Genomic DNA, 23,388 nt, shown 5'->3' on the forward strand with positions numbered 1-23,388 from the left:
TGCACACACAAGAGGGCCGTTCCCAGTCCCCACATGCCAGATTCATCTGTCACCAGACCCACGGGAGGAGGCAGACTGGTTCCAGGAGGATGAGAGCCCTTGTTCTGACACCTGTGTCTGATTCCAGTGATTCCAGGGCCTACAAATCCGCTCTGGACTACACCAAACGAAGTCTGGGAATTTTCATTGACCTCCAGAAGAGAAGGAGGCGCATGCCTGGCTGCAAGCAGGGAAGATCTATTACCTCCTGCGGCAGAGCGTGCTGGTGGACCTGTACATCCAGGTGAGTGGCAAGGGATGCAGGAGGGCCCCTGTGCTGTTCACTCTCTGTCCATCCACCCATCCACTCATCCTTCCATCATCTATTTACCTGTTCATCCTTCCATCCATCCATCATCCATCCATCTGTCCTTTCATCCATCCATCATTCATCCATCCTTTTATCATCCATCTATTCACCTGTCTATCCATCCATTCATCCTTCCGTCATCTATCTGTTTACCTCTTCATCCTTCCATCCATCCACCAACTATCCATCCATCCATTCTTCCATCATCTTCCCATACACCTGTGGGTCCTTCCATCCATCCATCCATCCATCCTTCCATCATCCATCCATTCACCTGTTCGTCTTTCCACGCATCCATCATGCATCCATCCATCCTCTATCCATCTTTTTATCCAGCTATTCACCTGTTCGTCCTTCCATCTATCTTTCTGTCATCGTTCCAACTGTTCATCTATCATTCATTAATCTGTTCACTTGTTCATCTATCCATTCACCTGTTTGTCCATCCATCCATCCTTTCATCCATCCTTCCATTATCCATCCATTCAGCTGTTCATCCTTCTATCCATCCAACCATCTTCCATCCATCCATGATCCATCCATTCACCTGTCCATCCATTCACCTGTCCATTTATTCATTCATCATTCATCTTTTTATCATCCATTCATTCACCTGTCCATCCATCCATTCATTCACCTGTTCATTCATCCATTCACCTGTTCATCCATGCCTCCATCCATCCTTCCATCATCCATCCATTCACCTCTTCATTCTTCCATCCATTCATCCTTTCATCATCTATCTACTCACCTGCTCATCCTTCCATCCATCCATCCTTTCATTATCTATCCATTCACCTGTTCATCCATCCCTCCATCCATCTTCCATCCATCCTTCCCTCATCCATCCATTTACCTGTTCATTCTTCCATCATCCATCCTTCCACCATCCATCCTTCCATCATCTATCCACTCGCCTGCTCATCCTTCCATCCATCCATCCACCCATCCATCATCCATCCATTCACCTGTTCATCCTTCCATTCATCCATCCATCATCCACTCATCCATCCATCATTCATCCATTCTTTTATCGTTCATCCATTCAGCAACCATCCATCCACCTGTTCGTCCGTCCATCCTTTCATCCATCCATCCTTCCATCATCCATCCATTCACCTGTTTGTCCTTCCATCCATCCATCATTCATCCATCCATCATTCATCCATCCATTTATCCATTCGTCCATATATCCATCAATCTATCATCCATCCATCCTTCCCTCATCCATCTACTCACCTCCTGTTCATCCTTCCCTCATTCATCCAGTCATCTATTCATCCTTCCATCGATCCATCCGTCCATTTATCCATCCATCCATTTATCCAACCATTCATCCATCATCCATCCCAGTGTCCATTCATCCATCCATCATTCATCCATCCTTTTATCATCCATCCATTCACCCGTGTATCCATCCATTCACTTTTTCATGTGTACATCCATCCATCCATTCATCCTTCCATCATCCATCCATCCATCCTTCCATCATCCATCCACTCACCTCCTGTTCATCCTTCCATCCATCCATCATTCATCCATCTATCCATCCATCCATCCATCCTTCCATCATCCATCCATTCATCTGTTCATGCTTCCATCCATCCATCCATCCATCATCCATCCATCTGTTCATTCATCCATCCATTTATCCATCCATTCACCCGTCTATCCATCCATTCATCTGTTCATCCATCCATCCGTCCATTCATCCTTCCATCATCCATCCATTCACCTGTTCATCCTTCCATCCATCCATCATCCATCCTTTCACCCATCCATCCAGCTGTTCGTCCATTCATCCATCCATCATTCATCCATCTACCCACCAATCTACCTATTAATCCATCCCTGCATTCATCTATCTCTCCATTTGTTTATCCATACATTCGTCTATCCACCATCTATCCATCCACATGTACATACATCATCTACCCTCCACCCATCCATACATTGTCTATCCACGCATACATACATACATACACACATCATTCCACCCACCCATCCATCCATCCATCCAAGCATTAATCTATCCACACACCCATTCATCCATCCATGTGTCTACATCTCCTCATCCATTCATCCATCCACCCACTCATTCCTAAGCCACTGCTGAACACCTGTTGTGTGCCTTTTCCCTTCCTCCAACTGGTTCCCTCACATCCTCCCCCGGTGGCCAGCATCTTCTCCCTGAGGGCAGAGGCGCGGCCCCTCACAGTGCACAGCACCTGCTGGTATACAGCACATGCTCAAATAATGTGACCACTCAATTAACACACAGAAGAACTTGCTCCAAGCGACATGTGGCACATCTACTTACAAAATGAATCTATCATAGTGGCTGTTTTCAGAGGCTTTCCCAAACACAGTGTGATCTGGAACAAATTGTGAAGCCCACGAGACTGATGAAGCTTTCATTATTGAGCACCTGCTGTATACCTCCTTGAGCTGAGGAGAGGGATGAAGAGCTTATGGCCAAGAGGGGACCAGGCCCACCCACAAACACTGCTGATGTGGCAGGGATGTGGCAACGCAGAAAGGAGCCAGGGGCTGGGCTCCCAGCAATCTGGGGGCCACGGAGACTGGTTTGAGTGCAGGGGGAGTGGGCTAGGGCTAGCCCTGGTGGTAGGATTCACAGGTGTTGGGCTCCTGGGCTGCAGCTGCTCAGTCACTTCCTAGCACTCAGGAGCATACTTCATTGTCCTCATGCCAGTGGTGGGGGCAGCCCTCATGCACAGGTTCTGAAAAATGCTCAAGTGTACCTGTACTGTGGGAGAGGAAGGAGCCTGGCAAAGATGCGCATAGCCACCTCGCCAGGTGTGAGTCTTGAGGGATCTTCTGTCTCCTCTCAGGTGGCTCAGAATGTGGACCTGTACACAGGCGACCCCAACCTGGGGCTGGAGCTGTTTGAGGCAGCTGGAGACATCTTCTTCAATGGGGCCTGGGAGCGGGAGGAAGGCCTGTCCTTCTACCGGGTGAGCTGGCCTGTGGGCTGATGTGGGTGGGCCTCAGTGGGGCACCTGGAGGGCTGAGGCACAGGTGTGGCAGGGTAGAGGCCTCCCAAATGGAGGCAGGGCCACCCATGCACATGATGAGTTTCCAAGTGGTCTGACCGGGAATGATATTGACCATGCCCCTGCCTGGGACAAACTCTCGGGGCCTGGACGTGATAATGGCTCTACCCTTGTACCTGATGACCTCAAGCAACCATGAGTGGGAAGTCCTGTCCCCATCTTCCAGATGAGGAAACTGAGGCTCAGAGAGGCACAGGGACATGTCAAAGGACACACAGCATATCAGTGGGAGGCCCAGGTCTGCACGCACCCCGAAGTGGGACGGCTTCTCCCTTCCTCTGAGCTCACGGTGTGCCTCAGCCCTGGGCACAGATCAATGTGGTGTTTTTAGAGCAGAGAGGAGTGCTGGCTCCCCCCAGTCAGACCTCCGGTGCCCAGGTGGGAGAGGCTGGTCTGCGGCTATCGGGTGTAGCTGGATGGGCCTCAGGTGACTCTTCAGCCCCCAACTTGGATGTCTGAACTGTGTGTTATCCCAGAGCACAGAGCTGTGTCGAGGTGCAGGGGTAGCTGGGGTGTGGGAAGCTCGAAGCACGTGTTTGAGCTCTGAGGAGGGCGCTGGGCAAGGTGGGTGCTGCGGGAAACCTGACCCCACCTGCCTGTGTGGTAGGACCGGGCCCTGCCCCGGCAGTGACTACGGGCAACCGCAAGGTGGAGCTGCAGCTACAGCTGTGCAACAAGCTGGTGTCACTGCTGGCCACACTGGAGGAGCCCCAGGAGGACTTGGAGTTTGCTTACATGGCCCTAGCACTCAGGATCACTCTGGGTAAGTCCCCTGAGCCCCCGCCCTGCCAGCACCCACACTTTGCCAGAGCCCAGCCTCCAGGTCTGCAGGCCAGGAGCTGAAACAGCTGCTGGATTTTCCTGGTCTCCTGTCCAGGCAGGCAGATCTGCCCAACTGGCTTCCCCGTCCGGCTGTGGGGCACAGCCCGAGGTCTCTCACGCAGTGCAGAGCTCCCTGCCTGACTGAGCTCTGCTTCCTGTGCCTGTTCCCGCTGCTGACCACAAGGGCCGTCCAGTGTGCCCTCTGCCTTCCAGACATGCCAGGCATCTCGTTGGTCCCTGTATGTGCCAGACTGAGTGGCACATTCCCTTTCTCTTGTGCCCTTCCCACCCTCATCAACCACACGGTTCTCTGGCTGATAAAATCCCAGTTCCCCTTCCAGCAGTCTGCCCCTTAAGGCCGTGCATCCCCTGGTGCTGTGCCAGGGTTGTCTGTCCCCCTCCAGAGACAGGAAACCCTAGGCAGGCCACATGCCCCAGCGCCTTGTGCCCCGAGGCCCAGTACACAGTAGGTATGCAGCTGACTCCCCAAGGTAGGGGGCTCTGATCATGACACACCCAGGAGGAGTCGGATGTCACGTCTGTGGGTTGCCTGGAGCCGGGGAGCCCGGGAGCACCTGCACTGCATGGCTTTTGGGCTCCCCTGGTTAAAACCAGTGAGCAAAGGCAGGTGGCTATGTGTTGGCACAGAACTGGGCCATCCAAGTCCGACTTTGCCAAAGCCTCTCAGTAGACAGGGGCAGGCCTTATTAGTTCTGCTTTGCAGATGGGAAAGTGAGTCTGGGAACCTGGAAGGGAATGGCCAGAGCTGCCCGGGTGACCACAGGTGCCTGGAGACAAGCCAGGTGTGCTGCCTGGGATCTGTATACCTGCTCCTGAGGGGCCTGTGCCCTCCCTGCCCCAGGGAGCCACATCCTCACACCTGCCCCTTTGGCCTGCTCCCCAGGGGACCGGCTGAACGAACGCGTGGCCTACCACTGGCTGGCCGCCCTGCACCACCGGCTGGACCATGGCAAGCTGGCGGAGCACTTCTACCTCAAGGCCGTTTAGCTCTGCAACTCGCCGCTGGAGTTCGACGAGGAGACCCTCTACTACGTGAAGGTGTACCTGGTGCTCGGTGACATCATCTTCTACGACCTGAAGGTGGGTGGGGAGGAGCAGGGCTCCGGGTGTTCCTGGCCCCCTTGGAGTGGGATCTCCACCCGGACCCCAGAGGCCTGGGTTCCAGCCTTTCTTAGGAATGGCCCAGTGGCCTCCCTCGAGCTCTACACCCAGCTGGAGGAGCCGGCAAGGTTAGCAGGTAAAACCCAGCTCCCCAGATGGCCAGGCCCCACCCTCAACTCAGTCTCAGCCAGGGAGGCTGCCACATGAGTGGGCAATGGTGGCCTCTGGGTAAAGAAGGGGGATTGTAGTCAGGGGGCCCTCCTAGAGGAGGTGACACCAAAGCTGAGTCTTGACAGTCAAGTGTCAAGGTGCATTTAACAAGGAAAACAGGGTTGGGAGAGTGACATTTCAGAGGACGGCATCATCCTCACATTGAATCCACGTTGCAAGATCCAACCCAAATCCTGGCGCCTCCTCTAGGAAGCCTGCCCAGGGTGCCAGCCTGCACTGAGCAACTCCTTCCTGGAGTCCCGAGACACCTTGAATCTTCACATCACCCAGGAAGGGTGGGGTGGGACCAGTGTCTTACCATTGGGTTCACAGACAGGGAAACCCCAGCTCAGGGCAGGTGCAGAGGGGCGGGGCCCCAGCCAGCCAGGCTGAGGCCTTGTTCGGTCGGGTGTGTCTCGAGGGGAGGTGCTGTGCTCCCTCTGCCCCCAGCCCTGTAGGGGTGGAGAGCTGAGATTGGCAGACTGAGACCTGTGGTGTCTCCACCCATCTGCCCAGCAGGCACCGCCCCTCCTTAGCATCACACCAGCCTCGTGTCAGTGCTCCTTACGGGCTGAGGGGCCAGGGCACTCCAGTCCAGGGACCGAGATCTTGGGGGCCTTAGAACAACGTGGGGAGCTGGGGCAGCCCTAAGACCCTGCCCCGTATACCCCACCGCAGGCCTGGGGCTGCCCGGGAGGCCCCCGCCCAGTACTGGCGACACCTGGTGGTCAGACGTGGTTTCTGTGGCCTCCCAAGTCCCAGCCAGACAGGGAGGTGCCAAGTATCAGGCCCAGGGGAACGCTGCTCACCGCTCAGGGGCACGCCGGGGACCCAGGGGGACGGACCTCCCAGAAGAGGCCTTTATCTCTCTTGGTCAAGCCTGCCGCCCACTCCGCCCGTCCAGGAGAAAGGAAAGCGCCAAGTAGTACCTGAGAGACCAAAGTCGACGGTTGGGGTCGAGGGACAGAGGCCTCCTTCACCTCCTTCCCATGCACAGCCCTCCTTCCCATGCACAGCCCTCCTTCCCATGCACAGTCCTCCTTCCTATGCACAACCGTCCTTCCCATGCACAGCCCTCCTTCCTATGCACAACCGTCCTTCCCATGCACAGCCCTCCTTCCCATGCACAGTCCTCCTTCCCATGCACAGCCCTCCTTCCTATGCACAACCCTCCTTCCCATGCACAGCTCTCCTTCCCATGCACAACCCTCCTTCCCATGCACAGTCCTCCTTCCCATGCACAGTCCTCCTTCCCATGCACAGCCCTCGTTCCCATGCACAGTCCTCCTTCCCATGCACAGTCCTCCTTCCCAAGCACAGCCCTCCTTCCCATGCACAGCCCTTCTTCCCATGCACAGTCCTCCTTCCCATGCACAGTCCTCCTTCCCATGCACAGTCCTCCTTCCCATGCACAACCCTCCTTCCCATGCACAACCCTCCTTCCCATGCACAGTCCTCCTTCCCATGCACAGCCCTCCTTCCCATGCACAGCCCTCCTTCCCATGCACAGTCCTCCTTCCCATGCACAGTCCTCCTTCCCATGCACAGCCCTACTTCCCATGCACAGTCCTCCTTCCCATGCACAGCCCTCTGGGCCTCATCGTGACTATGCTGTCAGCACAGGCCAGCTTCCCAGAGGGAGGCCCCCTTGGAATTCCCCAAGGGCGGCTGTCTTTCCAAGGCTACACCCTCTTCCTTGTATAGGAGGCTCTGGACCCAGGGCCCAGAGGAGTGGGAGAAAAAGCCAGGCTTGATGGGACCTGGAAGGCTGGCAGAGAAGCAGGGGTAAATGAGCATCTTTGCCAATTGCCTCTAAAATGGGGTCCCCTGGAGTCTACACATGAGAGTGAGCCCTGGAATAGGGTGGATTAAGTGTTCACTGGCTCACGCTGTCACTCACTAGCTGCAGCACACACTACAGGCACATGGAAATGCACACGCAAATGGACACAGGCACACGCACACGCACACACAGGCGCGCACACACAGACATGCACACACAGACATGCACACACAGACATGCACACACAGGCACACACACAGGGACATGCACGCACAGGAACACAAACACGCACATTCACATGCACAGGCACACGCAGAGACATATGTATTGCCTGGCTCCTTCCTGTTTAGTTGGGAAGCCCCCACCCCTTCAGGAAGCCTTTGCCTTCCACCCCCGGCTGAGTCTGGGGCCTCCTGGGCTTCCCTCTGCCACAGCCCGGGCCACCCTGTGTGGTCAGTGTTCACTCCCACGTCCCTCAGACTGGAAGCAAGGACGTTAGGCTCAACCATGCACCCAGCACAGAGTCCAGTGTTCGGCTGGGCCAGGGGGCATTGGATGAGCAGTGGCGGTGACTCGGGGCCTTCTCATGCCCCTGCTCCGTGTGTGGGGCGGGGCAGTGAGGGAATGGACTGCTGCATCTTGGACTTTGTCATTGGCCCTGGGAGCCATCTTGAGATGGTAAAGAGGGACAGGCCAGGCATGGGTCTTAGAGAGGTCCCTTGGGTGACCGCCATGTGGAGGAGGTGCCTGGGGAGAAGCCGGGTGGGGGATGGGAGGGTGAAGGAGGAGGTCTGGGAGGTGGCATCCCAACCCAGGGATGGTGAGTTTGAGCCAAAGACGCATTGACAATGGGAGTGGATGTCTGGGGAGTCACGCTCCGTGAATATTTCAGGGAACATTGCCAGAGAGGACACCTGTGAGATGGTTTTGTACCTGGCCTGGCCCGTGGAGGGCCTGGAAATGGTCAGCATGGACAGGGGCCAGAGGGGAGCCTGGGTCACTCAACACCGTGCCCCTGCTGTGGCTTGGAGCCACGGGTCCTGCATGGAACTCTCAGAGCAGGCAGGATCTGCCCTGACTTCAGCCCATGGGGAAAGCAGCCACTGCCTGCAGAGAGGGTGGCACTGGGGCAGGAGGCTTGGGGTGAGTGGGGCGTAGGGACAGTCAGGAAGGCTTCCAGGGGTGTCAGGGTCATCCCCACCTCCTGCAGCTGAGACCACAGCAGTGTCACAGGCTTCGGGGCTCCTGGGGTGAGCCAGCATCGGAAGGACATGTGGAATGACCTGGAGACAGGAACGGCCTCTGGGAAGACGGGTTCCGAGTCCCCCTTTTGCTGACCATGACCTGTCCCCTTCAGGACCCGTTTGATGCAGCCGGGTACTACCAGCTGGCACTGGCAGCCGCCGTGGACCTGGGCAACAAGAAGGCACAGCTGAAGATCTACACGCGGCCAGCCACCATCTCCCACAGCTTCCTCCTGGACTGCGAGAAGTGGCTCTTCTTCTACCAGAAGGCCAGGACCTTCGCCACAGAGCTCAGCGTCCACAGGGTCAACCTACCTCCTCTGCTACTCTGCGGGTGGGCCCCCTGGTTGGCCTCCAGCCACCCTCGCTGAGGACAGTATCCGAGGGAGTGGGTTTTGTGCAAGGAGGATGATCTCCTGCCTCTCCTGGTGTCTCCCGTAGCTCATTTTCTGGGTAATGGAAGCATAAAAGCAGGGTTCAAATAGCAATAAATGTTGTTTTTTTTTTTTTTTTTTTGCAAAAACATACCGAAGTCCCCATGGCATCCTTCCCTGTGTGCTTCCTGGGCTGTGTCTAGGGGCCAGCTCCTTCCCTGGTGGCAGCCCTCTGATCTTGGGGATGAGAAGGACCGTGAGTCCAACAGACCTGGGCCAGGTCACCATGAGCCTCGGTTTCCTCGGCGGCCAGAGGGGAGATGGTGATTGAATTCTGGGCAGCTCCCTGCTCTCCCTGCTCAGAGTTCTTGCTGTAGGTCTCGTGCCACCCTTGCCTTTAACCTTCAGGCCACTGTGCCCAGATGTGGGAGCTGCTAGTGTCCCTGTTCGCCATTGAAGAAATAGAGGCACAGAGAGGTTAGGTGTCTGGCCCACCGTCACACAGCAGGTAGAGGCGGACACGCAGAGCCCAGTACACTGACCACCACACCACCCTGCCAGCCTGCAGCCAGGAAGGTGTCCCCCATTAGGACCCAAGGTCAGCTCCTGGACCTCTCTCGTGGTGTCAGGAGAGCCGCAGGCCAGTGAGGGTGGCCCCGGGGATCCCTCACTCAGTGTCCTTTGCTCCCAGACTTGGTTGGGCCGAGCCTGGCCAGTCCCACCTCTGGCCACTGGTCAGCCCTGCGGGAAGTGAGATGCAGGGATCTCCGCCTGTGTAGACGCTGCTACCCAGTATTGAAAGCCTTATCTAGGCTGCCCCCCAGCTGTACCCACCCACCCACTCCGCTTCCGGACCCCGGCCCTCATCCCAGTCCCAGGAATCCCAGGTTTTCCTTCTTGGAATCTCTTGGCCCCAGGGAATACAGTTCACACGGTCTCTTTGCCAGTTTACGCAAGGAAACTGACGTTCAGAGACTGTGGGTGTCCCACGTGATTCTCACATACACTGCACTCTCCCAGGCCCTTCTTTTAAACACTTTAAATGAGGTGATTTTCACATCGCATGCAATTAACTATTTCCACGCAAATAATGTGGTGGCATTTATACATTCACAGTCCTGTGCAACCACCCACGCCATCTAGTTTCAAAATGTATTCATCTCCCCAGAAGAAACCTCCCATCCTCACTAAGCAGTTACCCCTCCTTGGTATCCCCCAAGCCCCTCGTTTAATGGAAGGAGAAGCTGAGGCCCGGAGAGAGACTTGCCAGTGGGCAGCGCTCTGATAATAAGGAATCAGGCACCCATCTGCTGCTTCAGCCCTGGGTTGGTTTTCCACCCAGCAGAGGTGACAGAGCCAGGAAGTTCTGGGAGCGCCACAGGTGTCACTGGTTCAGTCCTGGGTTGGTTTTCACCCAGCAGAAGTGACAGAGCCAGGAGCTCCTGGGACCCCATGCTTGCAGCCAGAGCCCTACCCTAAGCCTCCCCACCAGGGGGCAGCAGAGAGCTTTCCAGAACCGGCCACGGGGCTGGCGGGAAGCAGCGGGTCAGAGCTGCTGACAAACTCACGTAGACCCCAGATCGCTGTCTCTGTGGGTTGGGTTTGGGAATTGGAGGGGAGGCCGCATGATTGGAAACGTGAAGACAGCACGGCCTGGCTGGAGCAGCCGGAAGCGCCGTCACGTTGACTGAGGACACAGACCTCCTGCCCGCTGGGCCGGGCCTGCAGCCATTCTTCTCGGGGTGGGGCCCGTAGGTCCGGGTTGCTCTTGGTCCCTGACCTGCTTCAGAGTCCGGGGGGCTTTGGAACTCTGCCTCCCCATCTACGCCCACCCTGGCTGGTGCCATGAGGGGCCTGGATCCTGGGATCCTGTTCCTCTTGGGCAGCAGAGACTGGGGGACCAGAGGAGATGATGGGTCTTCAAGCCCCACATTCAAACCCCAGCCCATCACCGACAGTCTGGGGGTTCGGGATGAGGGAGTTGATGTCTCTGAGCCCCAGTTTTGTCACCACTAAAATGAGGCCGATATAATGGGGCAGAGTGCCAGCCCCCGGGCTAACAGAGGCCTGTTTCCTACTGACAATACCTCTTACTCCTAGGAACAGCTCCAACAACCACACACTAGGGAACACTCAACCCAGGCCAACTTGTCAGAGGCACGTGAACCAGAGCGACTCCATCTTGAATGGGGGCTGGGTAAAGGGAGGCTGAGACCTGCTGGGCCGCATTCCCAGGAGGCTGAGCATTCTTAGTCACAGGATGAGATAGGAGGTCGGTACAAGATACAGGTCATAAAGACCTTACTGATAAAGCGGGTTGCAGTAAAGTCGGCCAAAGCCCACCAAGCCCAAGATGGCCACGAGAGTGACCTCTGATTGTCCTCACGGCTCATTATGTGCTAATTATAACGCATTAGCTACTACAAGACACTCCCACCAGCACCGCGACAGTTTACAGATGCCATGGCAGCATCTGGAGATTTCCCTACATGGTCTCAGAAGGGAGGGCAGAAACTCTCATTTCTGGGAATCGTCCACCCCTTTCCTAGAACACTCATGAATAGTCCAACCCTTGTTTAGCGTATGATCAAGAAATAACCATGAAAATGGGCAACCAGCGACCTTTGGTGCCTCTCTGCCTATGGAGCAGCCATTCTTTATTTTCTTTTTTCTTTTTTTTTTTTTTTTTGAGATGGAGTCTCGCTCTGTTGGCCGAACTGGAATGCAGTAGCGTGATCTTGGCTCATTACAACCTCCACCTCCTGGGTTCAAGCGATTCTCCTGCCTCAGCCTTCCTAGTAGCTGGGATTGCAGACACCTGCCACCACGCCCAGTTAATCTTTTGTATTTTAGTGGCGACAGGGTTTTGCCATGTTGGACCAGGCTGGTCTCGAACTTCTCACATCAGGTGATCCACCTGCCTCGGCATCCCAAAGTTATAGGATTCCAGGAGTGAGCCGCTGCGCCCGGCCAGAGTAGCCATGCTTTTATTCCTTTTCTTTCCTAATAAACTTGCTTTCACTTTATGGACTCGCCCCGAATTCTTTCTTCTGTGAGATCCGAGAAACCTCTCTTGGGGTCTGGATCGGAACCACTTTCCAGGAACAAACTTGCTTAACCTCTCAGACCCTTCGTCTCTTCATCTGTAACCAAAGACAAAGCCTTCCCCGAGGTTCCAAAAGTGTGGAGAGAACGCATGGGAAACGAGGGGCACAGAGTTGGTGTGCAGAACCAATATCACAGACTGGGTGTCAAGCCACTGTCATACTGGAAGTAATATCATGCTCTCCCCCAAGTTATGAGGAACAATATCACAGGGGGGTGTGTACCTTCTCTGATGGTGGGAGTAGTAGCATCATCTCTACCTTTAGATGACAGAAACGATGTCACAGGGTGGGTGTACACCCCGTGTTTTTGGAAGCAAGAAACGATGTCACAGGGTGGGTGTACACCCCGTGTTTTGGGAAGCAATGTCATTCTCTCTTCTTCTAGGTTTTACGATTCACATCACAGGCGGGATGTACACCCCTTGTTATATTGGATGGAGTCTCATCCTCTTTCAACCTGTATCTTTAGAACAATATTCCATGGGGGTTGTATATCTCTTCAATATTGGTAGTAATACCATCTACTCCTTTCCTGGATATAAGAAACAATATCACAGGAAGGTGTACACCCCTTGCAATGTTGGTAGTAATCTCACCTCTCTCCTGTGGTTATTAAGGACAAAATCCCAGGGTGGCTGTACGGTTCCTACGTTATTGGGAGTAATAACATCCATTCACCCCCTGGATATCAGGAACCATATCACAGAAGAGTTGTCCACCCCCCTCGATATTGTCAGCCATGTCATCTTCTTCCCGCTTGGATATTAGGAACGATACCCCGGGGTTGGGGGCGGTGTACACCCACTGCAATATCGAAAGTAAAATCAGCCTCTTTCCCGCTGGATATTAGGAACTAAATCACAGGTGCGTGTGCACCTTCTGGGATATTGAGAGTACTATCAGCCTCCACCCCGCTGCATATGAGGAACAACATACAGGGGGCAGGGTGGTTACAACCCCTGCGATATTGAGAGCAATATTCTTCTCTTTCCCCTGTACATTAGGAACTACATCACAGGGGTCTGTACACCGTCAGAGATACTGGGATTCATGTTATCCTCTCCCCAACTGAATGCCAAAAATGACATCACAGAAGGGTGTACACCCCCTGCAATATGGCCAGTAACATCATCGTCTCTACCTTTAGATACTAGGAACAATATCACAGAGGATGTGTACACTCCCCTGCAATGGGCATAATGTTATACTCTTCGCCTGGATATTAGAAACGATATCCCTGGTGGAGGGAGGTGGAGTACATGAAGAACAACATCACTGGGTGGGTGTACTCCCCCTGCGATATTGGGTATAGTATCATCCTCTATTGCCTAAGATATTAAGAATAATATCACAGGAGGGGTGTACAGCCAAAGTCCCTGCGTTATTGAGAGTAATAGCGTCTTCTCCCACTCTAGATATAAGGAACAATATTCCAGGGATTGTGTACATCCCTTGCTATATTGGGCATATTGTCATCGTCACCCAACGTGGATATTGGGTGCGGTGTCTTAGTGGGGTGTACACCTTCTTCGATATTGGAAGTAATATCATCCTCTTCCCTCAGGTTCGTAGGCTAAATATCGAAGGGGTTTTACAACTCGTGCGATATGGGCAGTAATATCCTCCTATCCCCACCTGGATGTTAGGAACTATATCACAGGCAGCTGTACACTTCTTGGCATGCTGGGAGTCTTATCATCCTCTCCCATCTTGGATATTATGAAAAATATTAGAAACGAGGTGTACACCCCCTGAGATATTGAGAGAAATATTACGCTCTCCTCTTCGGGATATTAGGAACAGTATCGCAGGAGGTGTGTACAACCCCTGCGATATTGGGGGTAATATTCTCTCCCCTTGAATATAAAAAACAATATCACAGGAGGGTGTACCCCCCCTGTGATACTAAGAGTCATATCATGTTATTCGGAACAAAAGCACAGTGGGTGTGTAAAACCCCGGCGATATTGCCACTAGTATTATCTTATCCATCCCAGGATATAAGGAACAATATCAAAAGGGGATGTACATCCCTGTGATATTGGGGATGATATCTTCCTCTCCCCGGCTGGCTATTAGTAATATCTTCCTCACCACTGCTGGATGTGAGGGAAAATATCAAAATGGAGGTCCAGGCCGCTTGCGATATTGGGAGAAATATCATCCTCTCGCACCCTGGATAGAAGGAATAAAATGACCCAAAGGATGTAAAAACACTGCGGTAGATTCAATTATGTCATCCTCTACCCCTTGGTTATTAGGAACAACATCATAGAGGAATGAACACTTTCTGCGATATTAGGAGTAAAATCATCTTCTCCACATGGGATATCAGGAAGTGGTCCATTAATTATTAATATTAATAAATATAATAAAATTAATACTAATCATTGACATTAACAATGACAATAAAGATACAAAATATTAATAGGGATTAAAAATATTAATATTAGTATTAATAATTAATATTAATACTATTAATAATAAAATAATGATATCAACAATTAATGTTACTTAAATCAAAAGTAAGTGATACTGGCAAAAAAAAATATTAGGAATTAATATTAATAAATGACATAATTATTAAAAATTAATTTTTGACATCCATCATCTAATTAAAATCATCAATATTAACAGTAAAATATTAATTGATAGCATTACTGATAAATATTACAATTGATTATTGATATTTAATAAATAATTATATCGTTTTCTGAGCAATACACTAAAGATGCACACACGTCAGTGAAATAGATCATTATTTGCTGAGGACGAGACGATACTACTCATAATATTCTAAACAGGCTGTGGGACCAACATGGCTCCCAATGGCCAAGGGGGGGAGAGGGGGTGGCTATTGGTCCCCACCTCGCGGGGGGTGGCTCACCCCCCTGCGGGGTGGCTCCCAATGGCCAAGGGGGGGAGAGGGGGTGGCTATTGGTCCCCACCTCGCGGGGGGTGGCTCACCCCCCTGCGGGGTGGCTCCCAATGGCCAAGGGGGGGAGAGGGGGTGGCTATTGGTCCCCACCTCGCGAGGGGTGGCTCACCCCCCTGCGGGGTGGCTCCCAATGGCCAAGGGGGGGAGAGGGGGTGGCTATTGGTCCCCACCTCGCGGGGGGTGGCTCACCCCCCTGCGGGGTGGCTCCCAATGGCCAAGGGGGGGAGAGGGGGTGGCTATTGGTCCCCACCTCGCGGGGGGTGGCTCACCCCCCTGCGGGGTGGCTCCCAATGGCCAAGGGGGGGAGAGGGGGTGGCTATTGGTCCCCACCTCGCGGGGGGTGGCTCACCCCCCTGCGGGGTGGCTCCCAGTGGCCAAGGGGGGGAGAGGGGGTGGCTATTGGTCCCCACCTCGCGGGGGGTGGCTCACCCCTCTGCGGGGTGGCTCCCAGTGGCCAAGGGGGGGAGAGGGGGTGGCTATTGGTCCCCACCTCGCGGGGGGTGGCTCACCCCCCTGCGGGGTGGCTCCCAGTGGCCAAGGGGGGGAGAGGGGGTGGCTATTGGTCCCCACCTCGCGGGGGGTGGCTCACCCGCCTGCGGGGTGGCTCCCAGTGGCCAAGGGGGGGAGAGGGGGTGGCTATTGGTCCCCACCTCGCGGGGGGTGGCTCACCCCCCTGCGGGGTGGCTCCCAGTGGCCAAGGGGGGGAGAGGGGGTGGCTATTGGTCCCCACCTCGCGGGGGGTGGCTCACCCCCCTGCGGGGTGGCTCCCAGTGGCCAAGGGGGGGAGAGGGGGTGGCTATTGGTCCCCACCTCGCGGGGGGTGGCTCACCCCCCTGCGGGGTGGCTCCCAGTGGCCAAGGGGAGGAGAGGGGGTGGCTATTGGTCCCCACCTCGCGGGGGGTGGCTCACCCCCCTGCGGGGTGGCTCCCAGTGGCCAAGGGGGGGAGAGGGGGTGGCTATTGGTCCCCACCTCGCGGGGGGTGGCTCACCCCCCTGCGGGGTGGCTCCCAATGGCCAAGGGGGGGAGAGGGGGTGGCTATTGGTCCCCACCTCGCGGGGGGTGGCTCACCCCCCTGCGGGGTGGCTCCCAATGGCCAAGGGGGGGAGAGGGGGTGGCTATTGGTCCCCACCTCGCGGGGGGTGGCTCACCCCCCTGCGGGGTGGCTCCCAATGGCCAAGGGGGGGAGAGGGGGTGGCTATTGGTCCCCACCTCGCGGGGGGTGGCTCACCCCCCTGCGGGGTGGCTCCCAATGGACAAGGGGGGGAGAGGGGGTGGCTATTGGTCCCCACCTCGCGGGGGGTGGCTCACCCCCCTGCGGGGTGGCTCCCAATGGCCAAGGGGGGGAGAGGGGGTGGCTATTGGTCCCCACCTCGCGGGTGGTGGCTCACCCCCCTGCGGGGTGGCTCCCAATGGCCAAGGGGGGGAGAGGGGGTGGCTATTGGTCCCCACCTCGCGGGGGGTGGCTCACCCCCCTGCGGGGTGGCTCCCAATGGCCAAGGGGGGGAGAGGGGGTGGCTATTGGTCCCCACCTCGCGGGGGGTGGCTCACCCCCCTGCGGGGTGGCTCCCAATGGCCAAGGGGGGGAGAGGGGGTGGCTATTGGTCCCCACCTCGCGGGGGGTGGCTCACCCCCCTGCGGGGTGGCTCCCAATGGCCAAGGGGGGGAGAGGGGGTGGCTATTGGTCCCCACCTCGCGGAGGGTGGCTCACCCCCCTGCGGGGTGGCTCCCAATGGCCAAGGGGGGGAGAGGGGGTGGCTATTGGTCCCCACCTCGCGGGGGGTGGCTCACCCCCCTGCGGGGTGGCTCCCAATGGCCAAGGGGGGGAGAGGGGGTGGCTATTGGTCCCCACCTCGCGGGGTGTGGCTCACCCCCCTGCGGGGTGGCTCCCAATGGCCAAGGGGGGGAGAGGGGGTGGCTATTGGTCCCCACCTCGCGGGGGGTGGCTCACCCCCCTGCGGGGTGGCTCCCAATGGCCAAGGGGGGGAGAGGGGGTGGCTATTGGTCCCCACCTCGCGGGGGGTGGCTCACCCCCCTGCGGGGTGGCTCCCAATGGCCAAGGGGGGGAGAGGGGGTGGCTATTGGTCCCCAGCTCGCGGGGGGTGGCTCCCAATGGCCAAGGGGGGGAGAGGGGGTGGCTATTGGTCCCCACCTCGCGGGGGGTGGCTCACCCCCCTGCGGGGTGGCTCCCAATGGCCAAGGGGGGGAGAGGGGGTGGCTATTGGTCCCCACCTCGCGGGGGGTGGCTCACCCCCCTGCGGGGTGGCTCCCAATGGCCAAGGGGGGGAGAGGGGGTGGCTATTGGTCCCCACCTCGCGGGGGGTGGCTCACCCCCCTGCGGGGTGGCTCCCAATGGCCAAGGGGGGGAGAGGGGGTGGCTATTGGTCCCCACCTCGCGGGGGGTGGCTCACCCCCCTGCGGGGTGGCTCCCAATGGCCAAGGGGGGGAGAGGGGGTGGCTATTGGTCCCCACCTCGCGGGGGGTGGCTCACCCCCCTGCGGGGTGGCTCCCAATGGCCAAAGGGGGGAGAGGGGGTGGCTATTGGTCCCCACCTCGCGGGGGGTGGCTCACCCCCCTGCGGGGTGGCTCCCAATGGCCAAGGGGGGGAGAGGGGGTGGCTATTGGTCCCCACCTCGCGGGGGGTGGCTCACCCCCCTGCGGGGTGGCTCCCAATGGCCAAGGGGGGGAGAGGGAGTGGCTATTGGTCCCCACCTCGCGAGGGGTGGCTCACCCCCCTGCGGGGTGGCTCCCAATGGCCAAGGGGGGGAGAGGGGGTGGCTATTGGTCCCCACCTCGCGGGGGGTGGCTCACCCCCCTGCGGGGTGGCTCCCAATGGCCAAGGGGGGGAGAGGGGGTGGCTATTGGTCCCCACCTCGCGGGGGGTGGCTCACCCCCCTGCGGGGTGGCTCCCAATAGCCAAGGGGGGGAGAGGGGGTGGCTATTGGTCCCCACCTCGCGGGGGGTGGCTCACCCCCCTGCGGGGTGGCTCCCAATAGCCAAGGGGGGGAGAGGGGGTGGCTATTGGTCCCCACCTCGCGGGGGGTGGCTCACCCCCCTGCGGGGTGGCTCCCAATAGCCAAGGGGGGGAGAGGGGGTGGCTATTGGTCCCCACCTCGCGGGGGGTGGCTCACCCCCCTGCGGGGTGGCTCCCAATAGCCAAGGGGGGGAGAGGGGGTGGCTATTGGTCCCCACCTCGCGGGGGGTGGCTCACCCCCCTGCGGGGTGGCTCCCAATAGCCAAGGGGGGGAGAGGGGGTGGCTATTGGTCCCCACCTCGCGGGGGGTGGCTCACCCCCCTGCGGGGTGGCTCCCAATAGCCAAGGGGGGGAGAGGGGGTGGCTATTGGTCCCCACCTCGCGGGGGGTGGCTCACCCCCCTGCGGGGTGGCTCCCAATAGCCAAGGGGGGGAGAGGGGGTGGCTATTGGTCCCCACCTCGCGGGGGGTGGCTCACCCCCCTGCCATACTTGGAGTAATGTCAGCCTCTCCCCTCCATGAATATTAGGAACACTCTCCCAGGCTGGGTGTACGCCTCCTGGTCTATCCAGGGTCATATCATCCTCTCTCTTCCAGGGTATTAATAACAATATCACAGGTCGGGTGTACACAGTCTGTGACACTGGAATTATTATCATCCTCTCTCCCTCCGGGTACTAGGAACCATTTCACAGAAGAGTTGTACTCTCCCTGGGCTATTTTGAGCAATATCATACGCTTCTTCCGTTATTATTAGGATGAATATCAGGTGGCTGTTGTTCGTTGTTATGTTTGGTGTCATGTCATACTCTTTCCCCATAGATATTTGCATTATTATCACAGCTTTAGTGTACAGCTACTGCGATATTAAAACTAATATCATAATCTCCTTCCCTTGATATTGTGAACGACATCACAGGTAGGTGTACACCCCTTGTGGTATTAGGAGTAATAATATGGTTAATTATTAAACATCAATGATCGATTTTAATAATTATCAATGACACTATTAATTAATAAGATACCATTATTAATTTTGGATAACTATTTTATGTATATGATTATACACGCTTAGAATTAATTATTAATATTAATGTCATTTAACAATATTATTAATTGTTAATAAGAATCATTATTTTATTACCAACATCTCTTGGTAATGATTTCAGTGACATTAATTGATGATATCATTATTTTATTAATAATGATATTAGTATTAATTATTAATATTAATAATTAATGTTTGTAACGAGTATTAATTTTTACTATCGTTATTATGATTATTAATATTCATAATTATTATTAATTTTTATATTTATTAATATTAATAATTAATAAACTTGTTCCTGATATACGTCGGGAAGAAGATGATATCACTCCCAACATTGAAGAAAGTTTACACCCCTCTATGATGTTATTCCCAATAGCCAGGAGGTATAGGATAACATTTTTCAAACTATCACAGTGGGTGTCTATCCCCTCAGTGGTCTTGTTTCTTATATTCTGGGTGGGAGAGGATGATATGACTCCCAATGTCCCAGTGGGTGTAGACCTCCCCCGTGATCTTCTCCCTAACATCCAAAGGTGGAGAGGATGATATTTCTTCCCCTTTCGCAGTGGGTGTACACCACCCCTGTGATATGATTCCTAACATCCAGCGAGAGAAATAGTCTCAATATTGCAGGAGGTGTACACTGCCGGGTGATATTGTTCCTAATATTCAGGGATGGAGAGGATATCACCCCCTATAGAGCAGGGGGTGTTCACTCCTTCTGTGACATTGTTCCTGATAGCCAGCGGGGGAGAGGAAGACATTACTCCCAATATTGTAGGGGGTGTACACCACCTTGTGATATTGTTTCCTATATCCTGGGAGGGAGACGATGATGCCAGCGGTAATATCGCAGGGGGTGTACACATCCACTGTGATATTGTTCCGAATATCCAGAGGGAAAGAAATTGATATGACTCCAAATATCACAGGGGGTGTACATCTTCCTGTGATATTGTTTCTTACAATCAGGGGGAGAGGATGATATGACTGCCAATATGGCAGGGGTTGCACACACCTCCTGCGATATTGTTCCTAATATCCCGAAGGGGAGAGCATAATATTTCTCTCAATATCGTAGGGGGTGTACACCTACTTTGTAATATTGTTCTTAATATCCACGATGGGAGAGGATGATATGACTCCCAATATCGCAAGAAGTGTACAGCCACCTGTGATATAGTTCCTAACATCTGGGTGGGGAGAGGATGATATTACTGCTCATACCGCTCGAGTTGTAAAACCCCTTTGATATTTTGCCTGTAATCCTGAGGGGAGAAGATGATATTGCTCCCAATATCGAAGAAGGCATACACCCCCCATGACACTATGCCAAATATCCACTTTGGGAGACGATGGCACTACGCCCAATATCTCAGGGGATGTACACCCACACTGGGATTTTGTTCCTTATATAGAGAGGGGGAGAAGATGCTATTGCTCCCAATAGCGCAGAGACTGTGGCTGTACACCCCTCCTGTGATACTGTTCTTAATATGCTAGGGACGAGAGGATGATACTACACCCAATATTGCAGGGGGAGTACACCCACCCAGTGATATTGTTCTTAATGTACTCCACCTCCCACCACCAGGTATATCGTTCCTAATATCCAGAGGAAGAGAGGATAACATTATGCCCAATACCGCGGGGCAGTGTCACACCCTCTGTGATGTTGGCCAGACGATGATGTTACTGGCCATATTGCAGGGGGTGAACACCCTTCTGTGATATCGTTTTTGACATTCAGTTGGGGAGAGGATAACCTGAATCCCAATATCACTGAAGGTGTACAGACCCCTGTGATGTAGTTCCTAATGTACAGGGGAAAGAGAAGAATATTGCTCTCAATATCGCAGGGGGTGTAACCACCCTGCCCCCTGTATGTTGTTCCTCATATGCAGCGGGGTAGAGGCTGATAGTACTCCCAATATCCCAGAAGGTGCACACACACCTGTGATATAGTTCCTAATATCCAGCGGGAAAGAGGCCGATTTTACTTTCGATATCGCAGTGGGTGTACACCGCCCCCAACCCCGGGGTATCGTTCCTAATATCCAAGCGGGAAGAAGATGACATGGCTGACAATATCGAAGGGGGTGGACACTTCTTCCGTGATATGGTTCCTGATATCCAGGGGGTGAATGGATATTACTCTCAAAAAAGTAGGAACCGTACAGCCACCCTGGGATTTTGTCCTTAATAACCACAGGGGAGAGGTGATATTACTACCAACATGGCAAGGGGTGTACACCCCTCCTGTGATATTGTTTTTTATATCCAGGAGAGGAGAAGATGGTATTACTACCAATATTGAAGGGATGGACAGCCCCCAAGGGATATTGTTCTAAAGATACAGGTTGAAGGAGGATGAGATTCCATCCAATATAACAAGGGGTGTACACCCCGCCTGTGATATGAATCGTAAAACCTAGAAGAAGAGAGAATGACATTGCTTCCAAACACTCACGGGGTGTACACCCACCTTGTGATATTGTTCCTGTCATCTAAAGGAAGAGATGATGATACTATTCCCACTACCGGAGGAGGTACATACCCCCCTGTAATATTGTTCCTCATAACCTGTGGAGGAGAGCATGATATTACTTCCAGTATGACAGTGGCTTGACACCCAGTCTGTGATATTGCTCCTAATTTCCAGTAGGTAAAGTACAATGTTCTTGCCAAGAGAGTAGTGGGTGTACAGCCGCCCTGTGATATGTCTCCGAATATTCAGGGAAACACAGGAGGACATATACCCCAAATCTCCCAAAAAGCGTACACCCATTGTGTGATATGGTTGCTAATATCCGGAGGTGCAGAGGATGGTATTCGTTCTCCTGTCGCAGGCTGTGTACACACAACCTGTGAAATTCTTCCTAATATCCTGAACAAAAGAAACTGCTAGTAATGGACACACATTGCAGGGGGGAGTAATTGGCTATTACGATCCACATCGCAAGGGGTGAGGAACTCCCCACTATATGGGGAGTAATATCAACCCCCTCTCCCCACTGGCTCTTACGATCCACATCGCAGGGCAATTCAGGACACCAGCCCTGCCCCAAACTTGACCCAGACAGTGGGTGTCATGGGACCACCTCAGGGTGGGTGGCAGCTCAGCTCAAAGGTATCCTTGCTGCCAAAGACCAACTGCTCCTGCTAGTTTGAATCTGGATACAGGGTCTCTGTTGGTGAGACAGATGACCATGAGGCAGACACCCTGAAATCTAGCACGACAGAGCTCAACGCCCCATGAGAGGCACCATAGCACGCAGACTTTGCAGACATACTAGCAAAGGCCACAGCAGGCCCTGAGAGAGGAACAATCTGACCAAGATCCTGGGGTCCTGCCACACAGCCCTTAAACCAGGGACTGGAAACTGTTTCCCTAAAGAGCCAGGAGTCAGTATTTTCAGCTTTGCCAACTGATCTTTGCCTCCAGGATGCAACTCTGCAATAGCTGCACGACAGCTGCCTTCTGCAGGTGGCCTGTGAAGAGATGGGCATGACTGCACCCCCATCAAACTTTACTTATGGACATGGAAATTTCTCAGTGTCATGAAGTGTTAGTTTTTTATTTGTTCAACCATTTGGAAATGTAAAATCTGTTCTTGATTCACGGGCCACAAGAACAGGCAGGGACAGGCTGCCCCTTGCCGACCTCTGGAATGAGCTTAGAGAAGGAACGGACAGGCTGGGCCAGCGCAGCCTCCTCACAGGGGATTCGCTGCAGGAGGGTCCTTCGTAGCAACCACTTCTCATCCTTCGTCTTGGCTTCAAGTGCAGTTCAGGTGGAGAAAGAGAACAGAACCGGCCTCAGCAACAAGAAGGAAGGAGATGCAGGGTCAAGCAGCCGTGTGGATCCATCACACTCAACATTCACACCAAGCGGAGCACAGTCAGGACCAGCCCCGGGGGACCGAAGTGGAGGCTCTCTGGTGGGGGACCTCTGGGTGGGCAAGATTCTCTACCTAAAAGTCAAATAGAAGATCTACACAGCAGTAGTTCCAGAAAACGCACGCTAAGAAAACGGCCAAAATAAAAATAGGACACCAAGTTTGGCCAACCGGGTCTCACAAGCCAGTAGGTAAGAAAGCCCAGGAGGGCCCACCAGAGGCGCTGGGGGTGGGTTCCTGCCTGCAGGGGGCCTGGGACACCCCATTCCCACAGAGGAGGACCCAAGCTTTGGGGAGGAAGCTGTCAGAGTCACCCAGTGAGCTGCTCAGAGCTGGAGCCACAGAGCAGGGGAGGAGCCCTGGCTACGTCCCCGTGTGCGCTGAGAAGCTGGGGTGGGGGCACACCCCCAGGGGCCGATGCAAACAGTGGACCTCGGGCCCTCC

General features: G+C 54.6%; 1 protein-coding gene across 1 annotated transcript in view; it reads left to right on the forward strand.

The window, feature by feature from the left end:
• The window catches only part of LOC106996194 (SH3 domain and tetratricopeptide repeat-containing protein 1-like), a 29,371-nt gene extending 20,283 nt beyond the window's left edge, over positions 1 to 9,088 (forward strand). Inside the window, 7 exon segments of the mRNA XM_077958753.1 lie at positions 137 to 195; positions 198 to 283; positions 3,202 to 3,324; positions 4,031 to 4,043; positions 4,046 to 4,186; positions 5,150 to 5,346; positions 8,718 to 9,088. Of these exon segments, the coding sequence (XP_077814879.1) occupies positions 137 to 195; positions 198 to 283; positions 3,202 to 3,324; positions 4,031 to 4,043; positions 4,046 to 4,186; positions 5,150 to 5,346; positions 8,718 to 8,975 (877 nt within the window). The 3' untranslated portion in view covers positions 8,976 to 9,088.
• The last annotated feature ends 14,300 nt before the right edge of the window (positions 9,089 to 23,388 follow it).

The sequence above is a fragment of the Macaca mulatta genome, chromosome 13, assembly GCF_049350105.2.
Source record: "Macaca mulatta isolate MMU2019108-1 chromosome 13, T2T-MMU8v2.0, whole genome shotgun sequence".
Lineage (NCBI taxonomy): Eukaryota > Metazoa > Chordata > Mammalia > Primates > Cercopithecidae > Macaca > Macaca mulatta.